This window comes from Cynara cardunculus (assembly GCF_001531365.2).
Source record: "Cynara cardunculus var. scolymus isolate 2C chromosome LG 6, CcrdV1, whole genome shotgun sequence".
In the NCBI taxonomy this organism is placed as follows: Eukaryota; Viridiplantae; Streptophyta; class Magnoliopsida; order Asterales; family Asteraceae; genus Cynara; species Cynara cardunculus.
This window is the reverse complement of record NC_037533.1, coordinates 3031590-3051159: the sequence shown is the minus strand read 5'-3', so window position 1 is coordinate 3051159 and position 19570 is coordinate 3031590. Positions and strand designations below refer to the sequence as shown.

At 36.2% G+C, this 19570-nt stretch overlaps 1 protein-coding gene across 1 annotated transcript; it reads right to left on the bottom strand.

Annotated features, from left to right (window-relative positions):
- Positions 1-7116: 7116 nt before the first annotated feature.
- Positions 7117-16157, bottom strand: LOC112514074 (somatic embryogenesis receptor kinase 1). Its single transcript, XM_025120404.1, has 11 exons — positions 16073-16157; positions 14639-14771; positions 14474-14545; positions 13340-13483; positions 11913-11984; positions 11755-11826; positions 11552-11664; positions 10946-11077; positions 10530-10871; positions 8469-8863; positions 7117-7590 (listed from the first exon to the last, which is right to left on the bottom strand). The coding sequence occupies exons 1-11, from the start codon at positions 16155-16157 to the stop codon at positions 7276-7278; spliced, it is 1875 nt and encodes a 624-aa protein (XP_024976172.1). The 3' UTR covers positions 7117-7275.
- Positions 16158-19570: the final 3413 nt, after the last annotated feature.

Genomic DNA, 19570 nt, shown 5'->3' with positions numbered 1-19570 from the left:
GTTTAAGAGTTTTAAGAGTTTTTAAGAGTTTTAGCCAAATGCTTTATAATATAGTATAGATTACAGATAATTACATAAACTTATTTCAATTATAGTCCATCTATAACTTTAGTGCATATAAATAAGGTAATAAAGCTAATTTTATTAGATTAGCTATCAGAAAAAATACATAAAATAAACATTTTCTTTTTGTCAAACACATACAGATCTAGAAGTTTTGGGTTAACACCCGATGGAGGCCAGAAAACGTGTTCGTATGGACTACCGATAGAGGAAACATAATTCGGTTTCTAGTTGCTCCATCAAAATCCTCGTCAGATCTGAACAGTAACCCTCTAAACACTCTATGGCTTTTTTATATTTGTTTGAGCAAATTACACTCCTGGTCCATGTGCTTTGTTTCAGATTTCGATCCCATTCCTATTCCAAAATAATTACACCAAAACATCCGAATGGTTTGGGTTTGGTTGTAAGTTAGGTACCTTATTCTAACTCTGTTAATCCTCATCCATAAACTTAGGGACATTTTTGTCTTTTTAACATTTTTTATATTTTGTAATTAAAAAACTAAAATATATAGAGAGACAAACTCCATCGTTGCTCTTGCATCAAACCGGAACCCATCTCCGATGAAGCTCACCATCATCGTTCTTCCCCACCAAATCGGAAGTTATTTAAAAAAGAGAACAAACAAAACAAACCCATTATAAAGATGAAAAACCCACCAAAAGCAAAAGCAAGTAACCAAGAATCTTGCAATTCATTAATTAATGGTTCATTTCTCTTTTTAGGTTTGGTTATTAAATGTTGATCTTGGGTTGATTATGGTCGAGTTTTGGTGATTGTAATTTAGATTTGCGTTGATTTTGTATGTGGATGTGTTTTGATGTGCGTGGCCTACTGGCCTGAGAAGATGGCCGGTCGAATATAGGACAGTGGTCTGAGAAGATGAAGTAACTGGAGAAAGGGAAACGAGTTCTTTGTTATTTCAGTATCCAATTGTTTTATTTACTTGTACAAAGTGCTAGGAAAGTTGTACAAGAAAATAATGCCCAGTTTTTTAGCAACAATTTTTCCATAGAGGATATTGTTTTTCTACCTCGAGCAGAGACTTACTCACGTGATATATGGGAAGCTATTGTTTGTCGTCCTCATCTACCAGATTCGAAAGCAACGGGGGAGAAGACATGTATTCTTTAAACGTGAATCCCTTAATTTTTGTTGTAGGATGTTGTAAGTAAATGACACATGTCCGATGACTGACCCACAAGCTAAATTTCAAATTAAAAAAAAAGGCGAACTTTAGGGTGTTACAGGTTGCATGATAAACCCCTTGTATATAGGCTATAAGTAAAATTGCATTTGTCAATATGACAAATTAGTTGAGCATGAAAATAATAATAATCCTCCCACTCCTGCGTCTTTATCTCCCAATAACATAGTAAAAACTCTATGGCCCTGATAACAAATGCGAAAAAAGGATCTTCCAAGTGAATATATATATATATATAGGATTTTTCTAACCCCACCCCTTCCTATGGGATGTATGTGAGGGGGTGAGATTGTGTGGGGGGGTGAGTATGTGAGGGTGAGAGTGAGGGAAAGTTGTGAGGGTGAGAGTAAGGATTGGTGTGAGGAGGAGGGGGTGAAAAGTGATGTAGGGGGTGGGGATATCAACCCCATATATATATATATATATATAAGTTTTCTAAGGACCCTAGCCTAGCCTTAGTTTTCATGCTTTTCAATATTAATAATAAAATCAAATTGAGAGTTCTTCGATATATTGGAGTTTTACGTCTGTAAGTTCGCTTTCAATTAGGTTTAGACGTTTATCAACCTTCCGCCAATTTCTTGCTGCGTCAGTTGATATCAGAGCAGGCTTTTCCTGTCTCTCTATCGGCAATGGCAGATCAACAACAACCCGCTACCAAAGCATAAACAGTCGAGATGACGGCGACCATCACCGCGACACCGGCTACACTGACGACGATTGTCAACCAAAACCAAGCCCAACCCCAACCCAACCCAACAACGAAAATCACCCAAGGAGGGATAAGCATGAAGAATCGATCCAGATCCCACAAAGGGGTCTCCGGAATCAAACCCCTACTTCAAGCTCGGAAGCTGACGAAGAAGAAGAGGACGGTCAAATAGAGCCATGAAACAAGGAGCACGATTACCGGATGAAGGAAAATACTCCCTACTTTTACAGGACAATGGGTGTCGAAGAATTTTCAGACTGGAAAATCGAGGTAGACTGTTTCTTTGATGTCATGGAAGTGCTAGAAAATAAGCCGATAAAAAATGGTAGCTTTCCTTTTGAAGAGCACTGCTGCAGTATGGTGGGACAAACTGGTGGCTCAACGCCAACGAAAAGGACCGGTTCGATCATGGCGGCGAATAAAACAACTAACGATAGAGCCATATCTGCCTGAAGGCTATTTTCTCTGTCATTGCTTGTTGCCAAAGAGGGTTAGAATTCCTTGTAGGAAGTAGGTTCATGATTGGATAAGAGTGTCATATAGCAATGATAATCAAGAAGATGAGAGGGAACATGTCTTACCTGATATGACCGCCATATGTCTTGCGGTTGAGAAGTGTTGGGATCCGTAGACTCGGCAGATAGCTCAGATGTAGACGTCGAATATGGCATAGATGATTGAGCATCATCAGAGGACATGAACGGAAAAGAATCAGATGGGAGAGAGACATATCAATAGGTGCCTCAGATGTAGAAGTGGAAGACTGGGTATAGAGATGAGATCTAATTGGAGTAGTCCAAAGAAATAGAAGTGTCAAAGGAAGAAGGATGTAGGAGTAGATGTTACTTGGAATTTAGATTAGGAGGAGAATGTTTTATGTTCCCATAATATAACATGATGGGATATACGAAGCCTCCTTGAGATTGGATCCCAACAATGGTAACCTTTGTGTTCAATTGCATAGCCAAGAAAGCAACATAAATGAGAGTGAGGTTCAAGTTTGGTAGGTTCATGAGCTATCTGATCAACCTTTTGGGCCTATCTTCCAAAACATGGACAGGTAATGGTAGAGGTTGGAGAAGACAGGCAGGTTTCTGTGTCGCATATTTGTTTTGCTGACAGGTCGTACAATTGGCAACAAAGGACTTGACGTCTTTGTAAAGGCCCGTCCATGTGAATTGATCTGTCAAATGAGCGACCGTTGCTTTCACTCCTGAATGACCACCCAAAGGAGAGGCATGATATTTGGTTAGCAAACTAGAACGAATATCAGGTTCATCGGGAATGAATAAACTACCCTGGATATAAATAAGGTCGTCTTTCACTGTTAAAGAACCCGCATTTCCTGAAGAAGACCTCGGAGTTTGCTAATGAAAGCATAAACTGGTGAGGAGATAGCAGCAAAAGACGAGGGTGTTGGCTTATCAATTCTGGACAATGCATCAGCTACCTTGTTTAGTGTGCCAAACTAACAATCTCGTAGTGAAATCCCAGTAATTTGGTTCGATGGAAGGGCTGAGATTTGGGCTTGGAGTTGCTGGAGGATGGTGGTGATTGAGTTTTTATCGGACGATGGTGAGGTGAAGGTCGACCACCTCACCTGAGAAGCTAAGTCGGTGATGGTTTCCTCCAGGTCCTTCATTGGTTTATGAGGCATGGCTCGCTCTCAATGATAGATCCCTCTTTAAGCCAGGATCGAAGCTCCAGAAAATAGAGGGAGAGAGAGTAGCAGACAAGTTTCTTTTCTTCCTTCGTCTAAATATAGAGAGAGAGGTTGGTCTACTAACAAACATTCATTCAATGCCACGTGTTTACATAGATAATGAATTTAGTTATTCATCTATTTCATTCTAGAAAAAGTCTCTCATCCATATGGGCTTTCTGGTAAGCCTTTTGAGATATCTTGCGGTGGTGGGTTTGCTTCTTGTGACCCTTTTTGGGTTTGGGTTTCTTCCGTCAACGACTCGAGATGGGGGAATGGGGATGATTTGGCCGATCTCGTACCAAATAGCTAGGGAATGCATGTTGTAGTGTAGATGGGGATGATCGTAGGGGACAAGGTGGGTAGAGGTGGTTTCGAGGTGGTGGCTGGAGATGGCCTTCATTAGAGGAAGGGATTTGATCAGCGAGGACATTCTTTAAACGCGATTTTTGAGTCGGTGATTATATATATGTGTATATTACTTTCTTTTTTTATGTTTTTGTAGAAAAAAAAGTAAAATGACAATATTATTCTTAAATTAACACAAAAATAGTTAGTGAAGTTAGGTTGAGGATCCACGATAAAAATGAAATCATAGTGATTATACATATAATTATTATTTTTTGAAAATCCAAAAAATCTTTATGTATTTGGTCTATGTGGTTTTATGTTTGTCTCAAATTTGGTCCTTAAGAGTTTTTTTACTCCAATGTAGCCCCCACAGTTTGCATTTTTATATGTTTTGGACCTTATTACCAACGAGGCAACGACTGTTAAAATGCATCCGTTAAATGAGGGGCATTTTGGTCTTTTACAGTTCTTACCATTTTCTCATCTAAATAAATATAAAATATATGTAGATTATATTAATTCTTATTTATATATTTTTAAGTAAGGGGCTATTCGGTAATTGTTGAATGATTTGGCGCAAAATGATTAAATTGTCAGAAAGATTAAAAGGCTCTAGTGCAAAATGAAATATAATTGTTTCGTCATTAGGGCTCTTAATGGTTAAGGGAGGCCCATAATACAAAATCATTCAAATGGTTTTAGAACCATTAAGAACCAAACTTTTTTTTATCAAACAATATTTACCTCTTAACGGTTCAAAATATTGTCTTTTAATTAAATTATTAAGAGATAAATAAACAATCCATAACTATTTTATATTATTTAAAAAGAAAACACTACTGCACCCATAATCCTACCATCCATGTCTAATCAAACATAAACAAGAACCCACCATGCCTCCCTCTTCTCACCAACGACCCACCCCTCATAAACCCTTCTAAATTGTGACCCGATCTTCATCTCATGTTTGACCACAAATCACGATAAGATGGTGTGAAACCCAGATATGGGAACTCCAGAATGCAAGTGGTGGGTCTCGGTTTCATGATGACATAGAACGAGATTGCAAGCGATGATTCTTGGTTTCACGGTGGCGCAAATTGTGGGTGGAAACGGCAATTATCGGTTTCACATTTTAGTCATTTAATTTATATGCTTTTGTATCACAAATTTTTTGAATAATTTAGCACCAATTTGTTGTTTAATTCTGAGTTTTTGTGTGTGGATGTTATGGTGTGTTGCGGCCGAAGAAGATGATCGGAGAAAACTGTCCGGCCATAGATGGCCGGAAAAAGTTGGTCGGCTGGAGAAGACGAAACTAGATGACAGTGATTTTGATTCCCAAAGGAGATGACGAGGTGGGAAAGGGGATGATATATATTTTTTATTTTTTAAATGAGAAAATAAGCAAAGTTGGTGAAGGACAAAAATGCCCCACAGTTAATGCTAGAACCAAGACGTTACGAAGATGCAAACTCTAGGGGCTATATTGGAACTAAAGAAAAACTCCGAGGACCAAATCCAAGACAAACTAATAACCACATAGACCAAATCCATAGTTTACTCTATTTTCTATTGTATTTAGATGAACTTGATATATTTTAAGAACTATTTACCAAACGCTTACTCGGATAAGTGTTTATCAAGTCATGTTACCTCACCGGATGAATATGCAAGGACCAAGAATCTTACCCGGTAAGAGCGAGACAAGGACCATGAGTCTTACCCATTAAGTGAGGACGACGAGTCTTACCACGGTAAGCGCTTACCGGGTAAATTGTTGCATACGATGTCGTTTTGGTGAACTAAAATCTTACCCGATAAGTAAATAATAGTGTTAAATTTTACCGTTAAACACTTACCAGATAAGTGTTTGGTAAACAGCTCCTTAAGGATAAAATAGACAATTATACATATTTAGACATTTGCTAATTTACAAAAGCAAACAGTGTTGTCCGTTCTTATTTCATACTTCAAACACCGGCTTGACTTCAGACTTAAATTCTGTAAGATAACAGAAAATTTAGATTATATTAAAGCACAAAATAATCAAATAATAAACGATTTAAGAGATATTAAAAACAGTCTATTAGAAAAACAAGATATAAAGCAAAAATCACAAGTTACAATAAAAGAACAGGATATAGAAAAATTAGTTAGTGGTTTAAATAAAATAAATATTAGTGAAGAAAAACCTAAAAGTAAAATAATACCCTATAAACATTGGTTACCACGAAAATGAATAATAGAAATTTTCCTGGAAAAAGTAGAACATTACAAGAAAGTAGAAGTTCTACAAGTAATAATAAGCATATGAAGGTCTATAAATACCTTCATTCTCTTCATTTGTAAATAAGAGTGAACTAATTCAAGAAAGAATTTTCTCTCTATATCCATGAGTTACTAAACCTCTCCCTATCTATCTCTCTAATATAGGTTGTATTACTTTTCTTTTTCCTTTATCTTTTTTATCCATCTGCAAAAAATAATTTGTTAAGATTTCTTGATAGTATATCAGCTATTCCATTATTTGTTCCATTAATATATTCAAAATTTATTTTGTAACCACATCCTTGTATAACATTTTGTAGGTTAATCCATCGTGTTCAGTTAACTTTCTTACTTTGATCATTTTTAATGAAACGAACTATAGCTTCACAATCGGTTCTAACTGTAAATTCTTTGTATAAAAATATTTTGAATTTTTCTAAGGCATTTATTAAAGCTTGGATTTCAAAATCTAAGCTTGTCCAGTTCATACCTATTTTATTAAAATTTCCACTTGTATACAAGCAAATCTTTTCTGTATCTTTAGGACTATATTTATTAGGTTTACAAAGAAGAATGTGAACATAACTGGATCTATAAAAGAGGAAATAATTATATAAAATGCTCTTATTGCAGATATTACCCAAGTATAGATAAAAGATCACAATGTAATATATGTTTTAAAGAAATTTGTTACATTTGCCTTAAAAAAAGTCTTTAATATTGAATTAAATACAGAAAAATATATTAAAAAGAAAGGAAGAACATCTTTTAAACAACAAAACACCTAAATCTTTTTTAACCACGACCTTTTCCAATTAAAGCCTATCAACAAAATCATCTGTAAAATGATTCATAAACATTATACAAACTCCTCAAATATGCACAAAATTAACCACCATAACATAACTGCTTTTAAACTAGTTGGTTATCATAATAATTTGAATAAAATCTGTTGTTTCTTACTTATTACCTGGGACCAGATAATTCAACAGCATGCAAATTCTCCGTAGAATCAAGAATCCAGTCGGAATTTGGATGCGGTGCAAGATCCACTTCTTGTCGGAGAACTTCAACTTTCTGCCACTCGTCCCATCGTTCAGCCAACCCGTCCCCTTCAAGCATTCTCACGACATCTGACATCTTGGGTCGATCCATAGGTGAGCCTTGTGTGCACAGCAATGCAACCTGAATCAGTTGTTCGACTTCTGAATCTATGTAATTGGCTTCTAGATCAGGATCCACAAGCATTTCCAGCTTCCTCTCTTTTAAAAGCCCTTTAACCTGAATACATATACGAGTATGAATATTGAATAGACACCATTACTATCAGTCTTTCATAAGCATTTTTTAGGAAGTCATTTTTTTAAACAATACATGATTACTGATTCTCAAGGTTCTCAATCTTTTTGTGATTCTCATTTTATTATTGCCACACACATGTATATACAAATAGGCGAGAACCGCAGAAAATGAAAAACTGAGAAACACCCATATAACCATTCATTGTACGTTATGCACATTCGTATACAAGTAATTTATCCGGTATGCAAATGTTCATAACATGCACACATGCATAGAACCTAGGAAACATCTTAATTTACTTATATGCACATGTGCATGCCGTATAAATAAATAGGTATTAGAGTGTTCCTTAGTTTTTCATTTTTCGGGGAGGTTTTCCCTTGAACCTCACTATATGCATACATGTGTATATATATACATTTATGAGTATGTTGACTGAGTTTCTAACCTTCCCTTGAAACATTAAACATATTCCAGTTATATTCATCGGGTGGTTCATTTGAGAAACAAATATTCATGATATTTGTTACCATATTCATCATTATGAATATGTGGTTCCTTGGTTTTTAAAATATTCATGGTTCCTAAATGAACTTCCCTTTACATTTCTAATCAACTATAGTCTAATCTTATGTTTTATCACCCAATAGGAGTTGGAGAAACGATAGGAGTTTAGGCATAAGTCAATGCTAACAAAAAATAAACGGACTTAGTAAACCAAACTTGAAAGTAGGGTCTGAATGAGATGTAAGCAAATCTAACCTCTACTCCAAAAGAGTAAAATAGTTGTTTCCATAAATAAGAAAACCGCAGCTTGTGTATGAGTGTGAGCAAACAGGTAGAAGGAAAATGCTTACCCAATCAAGTAACATGACATCATCGTCATTAGCAAGGCGAGCAAGATCAAATGCCCGCTGTCCCGTGATTAGTTCCAAAAGCATAATTCCATACCCAAAAACATCAGTTTTCTCAGATGATTTTCCGGTGGAGAGATATTCGGGAGCAATATGACCAATCGTGCCACGTACGGCAGTAGTAACATGTGTATCTTTGTAATCCATTAATTTAGCCAAACCAAAATCCCCAACAACAGCCTCGAACTCCTCATCCAACAAAATATTTGCAGCTTTAACATCACGATGGATGATCTTCGGGTCACAATGGTCGTGCAAATAAGAAAGTCCTCGAGCAGATCCCAAAGCAATTCGTTTTCGGGTTGGCCAATCTAATGGTGGCTCATTTGGTGGCCGCTCTACAAACGTGCATAATATGTCAGATATTAGATCATCCAAAGTAACTGCATAGATGAAATGGCTACATCTCCAACATACTTTATCTATCCCCATAAAAAAATTATCGCAGTTTCCATTTCGACAATTTATATACTAAAACCAATATTTCATGATTTTAGAAAATTTTAGGACATTTGCAAAAAAAAGGTCAATTTACCTGTATGCTTATATCATAACAAAAGTTTAGGTTGTTTGGTTGGTTTTCCATTAACTCTGTATGGATAAAGCTGTCTGTGTGAATTAATCTATCCGTATGGATTAGGAGGGTTTTCTCATATAGATGGAAGGAACTTGTTTTTAAATGGGAGGGGCAGGTATGGAAAAAACTTGGCTTTCTGCATAAATCTCCCCACTAGAAGCTTACTGAATAAGCCACTTTCTATATCATTATGCCACTACCAAACAGTGAGATTATGCCACTACCAAACAGTGAGGTATAGCTGACCGAATACCCGGAGTCCCATTAAGCTGCTAAACAAAAGGCCCTTAGATCCATTTAAAAACTATCAATCTCTACATCCCTATATGATTGCAACACTTCCATTTTAACAAGTAAATATAAATTGCAACATTTCCAATTATGGCAAGTATTGAAAGCTAAAATACTCCTCCGTCCCAAGAAAAGCGTCCATATTTCTATTTTAGTTTATCCCAAACTAAGTATCAACTTTCAAAAGTAAGTGCATACTTTCCAATTCTACTCTTAATTATGAGACTGGGAAATTCATTACACCCTCTCTTATTAACAGTAAAATTGTCATTTAGTTTATTAAAAGTATAATAATTACGCATTTCTAAAACTGTGTGCCTTTTTTTATTGTAAACATTTATTTGGGGACAGAGAGTAGCATTTCCCGTTTCAACAATTTCTATACTCTGTCCGTCCCAAATTAATTGTCAATATTTTATATTTTAGTTTGTCCCAATATAAGTGTCGACTTTTAAAAATAAGTTTCCATTTTCCCATTCTACCCTTAATTATCAAGGGTAAAACGTGTGCAGAAAGTCATCCGATCCAATTAGAACCAATCGACCATAATCGGATATCCAATGTAATCCGATCATATCGGATCCAAAATTTCAACATCCAAATCAAATCGGTAGGTTCTTGGATGGCAGTCCAGCATCCACTAAAACCAAACGGATCCAACCCGATGACCATTCATTTCCCCATCCAATGACCATCCAATTATCATCCAACTAATATCCAATTAATAACTATATATAATTATTAACATTTTACAATATATTTATTTATTTGATATTTGTGTACATTGTTTTATAATAACTTAATAATTGGTTGAAATGGTGGATTAATTGGTTGAGTATTGGATCAAAGGATTGGATGAATCGAATCCGATCCAGTGGATAACCAATAGTAACATCCAACGGATGGTACCTATCCATCCAATCATCCATTGGATTTGGATTGGATCAGATGTCCAATATTAATCGGATCCACCTAAATCCATTGGATTTCAATTGATGAACACCCCTTAAAAGAGTCATTTAGTCATTGTGGACATTCATTTAACATTTTTATGAATCTTGAGGTGCATGTGGAAGTCTATGTATGTAAACTTGAAACTTAAGTAATAAGCATATGGTGAATATAGGTAGAAATACCTCTCAAACAGGACGCAACACTTCCATTGGCCATATATGGATAGACAAGCAACCGTTCAGTTGGTGTCATACAAAATCCCCTTAAACGAAGGAGATTACGATGCACAGCCATACTAATCATCTCAACTTCTGTTTGAAACTGGAGCTCCCCACCAGGAGTGCGCTCTTCCTTCAATCGTTTAACAGCAACCAGTGAGCCATCCGCTAAACGTCCTTTGTATACCTTCCCAAATCCACCTCTACCCAATATGTTTTTATTGCTAAAACTATCCGTTGCAACTTGTAATTCTCGTAAGGAAAACCTTTTAAGCTGTCCCAAATGAACTTCAGGATCTTCTTCAGCTGCACACACATGTTTAAAGTCATAATAGACCAACCATAAACAATTTGTTTCATTTTAATGCAAAATCACTAACCAGGCACATCAAAGAAAAATTCTTGAGGTTTTCGACGCCTCCACCATGCAAATGCGATGGCAGGGGCGGCAAACAGTAGAGCAGCTCCGGCAGCAACCCCGCCAGCTATGGCTCCAGTCGCGCTGCTTCCACCTGAAATTATGGAACACTTAAAACCAACAATGGATTCTTACTTCTCAAACGGCAAAAGCGCATCAAAATGCAACGAAGTTTGCCTTTTTCCTATTTAGGGTAATAAAGATATTTTTTTTCAAATCAAAATTATCTATTTAATAAAGTTTGAAAATTCCCTATTTTTTACCCAATTTGACCGCTAACCTGCTGATCTTGTAACATTTGATAACGTGGATGCAAAGTTTATCATCCACTACGCTATAACCCTTTCCTAAGCATGTATCTATGTCATCAAATGTCACAATATCAGCAGATTACTGTGTACAAAATAGGGAATTTTCAAACTTTGTTACAACGATAGGAAAAAAAATTATCTGTTTCATAGGAACTAAACCAAAGTTTGTTGCATTTTTCTCCTTTTTTCATAAGTGAAGACGGGAAAACTTAAAGATACTACTGAAAGAACATCAACGAACATATTTGAGGCAACACCTGGTAAAGCAATCGGGGGTGGTGGCACAAAGGGTGGAGGTGGAGAGAATGGAGGAGATCCTGGGCAAGGACGTCCAGTAACGGGGCCACAGAGATCCAGGTTGTTAGCAAAACTAAAAAATTGGACATTAATCTTTATCAGTTGTATTATTGGAACCATAATTCATAACAATGACATAAAATTATTTTATTAATTAACAAACCTGATGGGTGTAAATAGTGAGAATGAGCCATTATCTGGAACTGATCCTGAGAGATGATTGTTTGATAAATCCCTGAATAACAAATTAGCATGAAAAATGTATAAAGTTGCATATTTTTTGGGTGAATTAAGGGAAAGGTGGGAAGAAAGAATACTTACAGCACTTGCAACGATGTGATATTAGTCAATTGCATAGGAATTGGACCAGTCAAGCTGTTATTGTTAAGCCGGCTATCCTTACACAAGAACACCAGCAGTCAAGAGATAGTATCATTTCATGAATGCAAATGCATGTTTCACAAGTTATTGAAGTTCTTTTTCTTTCTGTTTTTTGGGTGGTTGGTCTAAAATAACTCCTTTACAACAAATAAAGGGGTTCATGAATGTTAAAACACGTTTTGGATCCTTAAGGAATTAAGAGTCGGATCCTCAACTGCAGATACCATAGATTATCAAATCTAAAAGGCATTTCGGATCTCATCCTTGTACAACTTCGGATCAGACAAGGTCTGGTCCTTAATTTGTATTTCGGATTTTAGACAAAATCCTAGGAACATTTCTAATTGTTTCATCGGATGTATTTGTGCAATCATCAAATAAAATGGTTGAGACCAACACTAACCCTCAAAGTTTATACAAAATCAGCACCCATCTTACCTATAAAAAACCCATATTGGTCAAGTCATTCTAATAGCTTCGGAATACCCTTTTTCCCCACAACAAAAACTACAGTTATAAAACTTAAGACACAATGTGGATCAATATAATTGATAATCCCCATCTCTCATCATTGTTCCCACCCAGAGGTGGATTTAAGAAGGGAGGAGGTGCCCATGCTACCACTTTCTCATGTCAATGTGGTGGAAAACTTTAAAGGTGCATCAGCTTTAATTTGATGTGTGCTCTCATAAATTAACAAAAAGTGGTCCTTGCCTACTGGTAATGTCATTGCATGTGGCATTACAGCTTATGCAAGTTCGAATCCCTTTGCTTTATTTTTTGGCCACAGCAGCAGAATAGAAAGAATACCCACTTGGGTGCAGAGAATTGAGTGTCATTTTTAATTAAACCGTACTTGTTTTCCAATTCACCTAAATTCATGGTTGCTATGATTTTCATCAACAAAAAAAACAGAACAGATTGTTTCCTTATATGGTATACAAATTCAGACAGGGGTAAACATCCTATTTCACTGGTGTACGATTCAAATATGCAACAAGTTATTTCAGTTGATAGAATATGTTGCATTCACAAATTGGCAAAACCAGATAAGGTTCTATGATATGATTTCTTTATTTAATCATTAACACAAAAACTCTCTTATATTGAAAAAATACGATTTTTTGTCCAAAGTTCTCACCTCCTCATTCAATTGAGAAGGATCTAAGATGATCTATGCACTACTTCAGTCACTTCTCATAATTCCAGTAAATAAATATGTAAACTGTGTAGCATATCATATATGATATAACACCTATTCCTTTCATTTTCATCTGCCATATTGTTGTACAATCATAAATAACATGGCAAGAAAATAATTGACAAAACTAGTAATGAAATTCAGAGGACAAGGTAAGTAAACATACAGGAATCGCAACTTTGACAGCTTGCCCAATGTGACTGGAATGGGTCCAGAGAAACTGTTGAGGTAAAGATCTAAGCTGACTAAGTTTGTCAAATTTCCAAGATCATTAGGGATTGGACCACTTATATTATTGCTGTACAATTCCCTGTTGAAAACAATCAAGCAACATTTTCAATTACTTACATAAATCAACAAGTGTATCAGAATTTTCTCTTGTGCAGAGAACTCAATGTCAATAGAAACATATGTTGAATAAAGAAAATGATGTTAACATAACAAATATTGGTCTACTGTAACGCTTCAAAGTATAATCAAAATTCAAACAGTCCCTTACGATGAAGTTTATGAGAGGAATAACCGAATAAACTCATGTAAAGTGGAAATTAATTTCTTTAAGGATATGTTAGTAGGGGACAGGTTCCATCAGCAACCTAAAATTGATCAGGAACCCGGGAATCGCCCCAGCACGACATGTGGCATATTCATCAGGAAATGTGCTATTCATACGAATGTCTATGATGAATAACACGTCCATAAAACACATCCATATTCATCATGAATTGGTGATTCATGATGAATAATACACATCCATATTCATAATGAATATTCATCCATGGTGCACTGTGAGCGGTTCCCGGGTTCCTAATTGATTTTGGGTTCCTAACGGAACTTCCCTCATGTTAGTAGCCTTTAATAATGCGGTTGTTGTTTTGGCAATTCCTTCATAATATCTTAATACTAAAATATTGTACATGGTATTGATTTTGTTTCTAAAACTCAAATACTTTTTCATTGGTACACCACCAAAACTAAGAAGCTATGTACTTCCATCAATTTCCTTTTGCCTCTATTTTTCCTCCGGGATGCAGGAAGTAAAAAAATAGAAGTGTCATCTACTTTTGTCAGCAATGAATTGGTCCAAAAACCCACAAGCACAAGTGAACAGTTTATATTCACGAGTCAAAATAAAGGGGAACTTGATTCCAGACCATTATTTAACTAAAATCAAATAACATATGTTGGCTTATTTAGCCAGCGAGCCAACCAACCCAAGACTCAAAGAGCAAGAAGAAAGGCTAAGAACCAAAAGCAACCTGACAAGTAACAACAAGTATTATTTTGGAAAATGACTTACAAGTACTGCAAATTCTTTAACAGACCAATCTGTGGGACCAGAGTACCAGATAGAGCTGCGTTTCCAAGATCACTGAAAAAATTTAGGTGGAAAAGATGTCATTAAGCTATTTGAAACATATTGTTATTCGGTGACCATATTGAAGATGGGTAGAAGGGAACTTACACTCGTATAACACTATTATCATTGTTGCAGGTGACATGAAACCAAGTGCAAGGGTTAACAAGGGTAGGATCCCAACTCTGGAGCACACTGTTTGGATCGTCTAAGTTAATCCTCAGGCTATGCAAAGCATCACCTGTGTAAGAACTTTGATAAGTATATCATAACCACATTGTAATGCAACATTTGCAAGTCCTGCCATTACAAAACAAGATCAGATATTTGTAGCTAACAACATAAGATACCTTACCAAAAGCTCATTGGCCCAACGATACCCAGGTTACTGGTAGAGCCCAGCCTCCCAAGAGGTCATGGGTTCAAACCTCATCAAAGGTGAGGAGTGTGTGTGATTACTTGTTGTAGATAAATATTATATAATTGAAAAATATTAAGATCCCTCAAATCATTGCCCACATTATGAGAGCAAGAACACAATGTATGCAAGGATAGAATAATGAGTTGAAATGGATTGCTAAGGTGTGCATTGTGCATACAGCATAAGTCATAGAGACGCCTAATCTAAGGGCCTATCTGTTAACAGCTTAATGAGCTTATTGGGATTCACAGCTTATTCGGTCAGCTATAAATGGCTGTTTGGTAGTGGCTTAAACTTGATGATATTGAAAGTAGCTTATTCAGTAAGCTTTTAGAAGTAGTTTTATGCCGACAGCCAAGTTTTTCCTAAACCTGCCCCTCCAACTAAAAGACATGCTCATCGACTCCTTCCATCTATGAAAAACCCTCACAAACAAAAACCTTCACAATCTATACAAACATATTAATCCACAGAGTCAGCTTTATCCATACAGGAGTTGATGGAAAACCAGCCAAACAGCCCCTAAGATACTGTTTTAAAATGATATATGCATAGATAAAATGCAGAAATTAAATATAAACTCATAAAGTCTGCACTTGTGGGAATACTGTATTTAGTCATAGAGATGGCAAATCTGAAATACCCATCAGGATCTTCCTTTAAATGATAACTGAAGGATTTAAGTCAGTGCGCATTTGTACTTGTGGAACCAAAAAACTAAAATTGCCACAGGTAATTATCACTGGTTTATACTAAGGCATCTAATTGTACTTAAAAATGATAAATCACAAGCATTGTTAACATTTAAGAGCCAATTTGGGAAACTTAACAATAAATCTTTATCACATTTCCATAAAGGGCGATCATTTAACTTTACCAACTATAATTCAACAAGAAGGTACAATAGATAATCCAACAGTAAGATACATATCACATGCATAAAATTAAACTAGATTATCCAACAAAATGATTTTATTACTAAATTTAGCAGCCTAAAAACCCTAATTTGAAAGATAGGTTAGTCAAAATCACAACCCCAAACCCCTCAAAATAGGAAAATTGCAACAAACAAATATAAATAGCATAAGCGCGCGCACGCGCACACATACACATTAGCTCACCTTCCATATTCGCATAAATGAGCTTCACCGGGTGAACCACCAGGGTCAGACATATCACAAGCAACATCACAGATTGTCTTCCCATCACATTAATAGACAATGTTTTTGAGGGATTATATCACTTCAACTATCATCTCTCAGATCCAAATAAAATACACCCAAATGCAGCATTACAAGATAAAAACAAAACCCTAACCGCAAAACTGCAAACTCGCTCAAATCTCCACCATTGCGAACTAGAAAAACACCAACACAATCAGAATTGAAGGCCTGATCTCATGAAAAGGAAAAAATGAGCAAACAACGCCAAGAAAATTTCGAAAATTTCCTTTCTTCAGTACGATCTTTACGTGTCTTTTTTTGCTAACTTTTCGTCTCCTGTTTACCTTCCTCTCACTAGAAATCTTTCTTTCTCTCTCTACTGCGGAGTGTGTTGGAGTGATGGAACCAACTTTTTGGGCGTGTGCAGTGGCTTTTGAGAGGTGCCTGCCCGATCTGCCCGAAACCGGTTCGCGGTATCTAGCTGCCCCATAAGTCCGCGTGTATTTTAATTTAATTATTTTTTAAATTAATAATCCTTAATTATACGGATAACATTTGGTAAGTAAATATTATTGGATGTAATAGAACTCAATAGGATTAAATACATGGTGGTGTCTGATTGATTTGGGTTTGCCTCTGAATGTTTAAAATATCAGGAGGTTTCAGATTCAAATTCAAGAAGGAATAAACATGGGCACCTACCATGGTGGTTATGGTGACACGTGCCACCGTATTATTTCTCCGTCGAAAGGTAAAAAAAATTAGGTTCGTGAAAGTTGCAACAATATTAATCTGTTGTGTGTCACCGTATGTATTTTAAAACTACAATAAGAACAAGTTTTATTTGGTAGAGTTGGTTTGGAAGGCTTTTATTCCACTACAGACCCAAATTCAAATCTTGTTGGTGTCATTTTCTTAGTTAAATGGTGTCACCGATTGAAAAAAGATTATGTATATTTGTTTCTTAGTCAACCGGGGCCACTGTTTGAAATTTTTTCCCTATAGTTTTTTCTTATAGTCAAATAGTGCCACCGTTTGAAAAAAAATATGGGTCCGTCCCTGGCAATAAAAATCCCCTTGTGGCCACTGAGGTTCAAATGCGATGACTCCGGACTATCTGCAAAGCAAGTGGTCGTCATGGCATTAGTCGGCTCGCATAGCGAATTGGATATCCAGGTTAATAAAAAAAATAAGGTTGGATTAGACAAGACATCTTGTTTTTCTGTTATTTGGTACGACTATGATTAAATATGATATGACTAGACAAATTGTTTTTAAAAGTTATTTAATAAATTTATATATCATTTAATAATTGCAAATGACATAAATCAAGTAATATTTAAATAATTTAATTTAAAATTATGTTTACATAATTATATATACATAAATACACAAACGTATGTATGATAATACGGAATTTGAAAATGAAGAATTTGATGTAATGGATGATAGTCCGAAATAATTTGGTTCGTATAAAAACTATGTTTTATTATGTTCGGAATATTCTTTTACAATTGGCCTAAGCATGAGGAACGTCGTTGCAGTGACAATGGTGGTGAAGGTAGAGGCAAAACGACAGCTAGTGAACAACGATGACTATAGAGGATGTGAAGATGGTCGGCAGTAGTGATGGAGGTAGTTGTGGACCTATGGTTGTGGGGGGTAGTAGTTGTAGTTGATGGTGGGGGCGGTAGTTATGATGGAGGTGGTTGATGGTGGCAGTTTGTGGCGGTGAGGAGTGATGGTGGAAGAGGTTGTTATAATAAAAGAGGAGGTGGAGGTGGTCGATGATAGTCGCCTGTGGGCATTGGTGATGATAGCAATGACACATGTAATGGCGAGCATTAAAACAAATACCGTATTAGAATTATATCAAATAAGGGTAGATTAGTAATTTTTTTTGGTTATGCTCACCTTTGGCCCCTTCTTATTCCACTTATTTTTGTGCCACAGTATCCCACCCAATTCAGCCCTTATCCCATCTCGGATCAAAGGTGAAACAATAAATTTTGTCCTGTCAATGTCATGTCAAACGTAGGGTAATGAGTTTTCTTCTTTTTAGTCTCATGTACCAAACGTGGACATAAAAAGAAAAGACAAAAGGAAATAAAAGAAAATTTTAATTTGTATCCTTAAGAGTGAAGATAAATAAAAGAAAAATATACATTATTTATTTTTATAGCGGAATGTAATCGATAGAAAATATATCATTTAATTGTTATAAATTCTTTTTTTCCATTTCCTTCCACATTGGGAGTAGGGATGACAAAAAAAACCGAAACCATGGTGAAAACCGAAAACCGAAACTTTTGGGTCGGGTACGGGGACATCTTATCGAGAGGGGTCGGGGATCGGGACAAATTCGGGGATTTTAACAGGGGCGGGGACGGTGATCACTGGCTCGGTCCGACCCGATATGTGTATATATATTAATTTTAATTTATATATATACACACACACACACACACATATATATATATATATATATAATATCATTAAAAGAAAATAGTAACATTAAATTTTAAAAGACTTTTATCTACTTTACCTCAACTAGAGATGGCCAAATGGGCCCGGCCCGGCCCGGGTCCGTCGGAGGACCGGGACCGGGACCGGGACCGACAAAGGACCGGCCCGGGACCGGGACCGGTAAGGACCGGTTATGGGACCGAAAACCGGGACCGGTTGAGGTTTTTGGTAGTTTCGTGRGACCGGGACCGGGACCGGTTATGGGACCGACTATGGACCGGCCCAGCCCGGCCCGACCCGAAAATTCAATTAATTTTATAAATTAATGTATTTTTAAATAATTTTATAATGTATTTTTATAAGAAAGCGTAATTTTAATTATATTAAAACGCATTTTTAAAATGTATTTGAGTGACCCAATTGTAAATTTTATAATGTATTAAAAATATATATCATTAAAAAAATAAAATAAAAAATCTTATTTTTTTAATGAAGGACCGGTTGGGACCGGTTGGGACCGAGACCGGGACCGGCGGCCCATAACCAGTTATAAAGTATCTATACCGGTCCTATCATTTTTGACCGAGACCGGGACCGGTTACGCCGGGACCGGTTATGGCCGGTTATGAGAATGGTGATGACCGATTGGGACCGGCCCGGGACCGGTTTTTGGCCATCTCTAACCTCAACAATCCAAATAAGGTTCACGAGAAAATCTAGTTTATTTGTCTAATCGTGAAATTGTGATTTTAGTTTGTATGATGTTTGAATTTCAATTTAGTTTTATATTGTAATATAATACATTGTTTATAATTGGTTCGATTATGTTTGAGACATTTAAACTTGCATCTTTAAAAAAACTGTAATCTACTTTTAATTGTGAAAAATTAACATAATGTATTTTTTCTAAATCGGTTTCGGTTTCGGGTTAAACCAACGGTGAATGAGAAAAATAAGATTTTTACCCTTAACGGGTTTCCCAACGGGGAT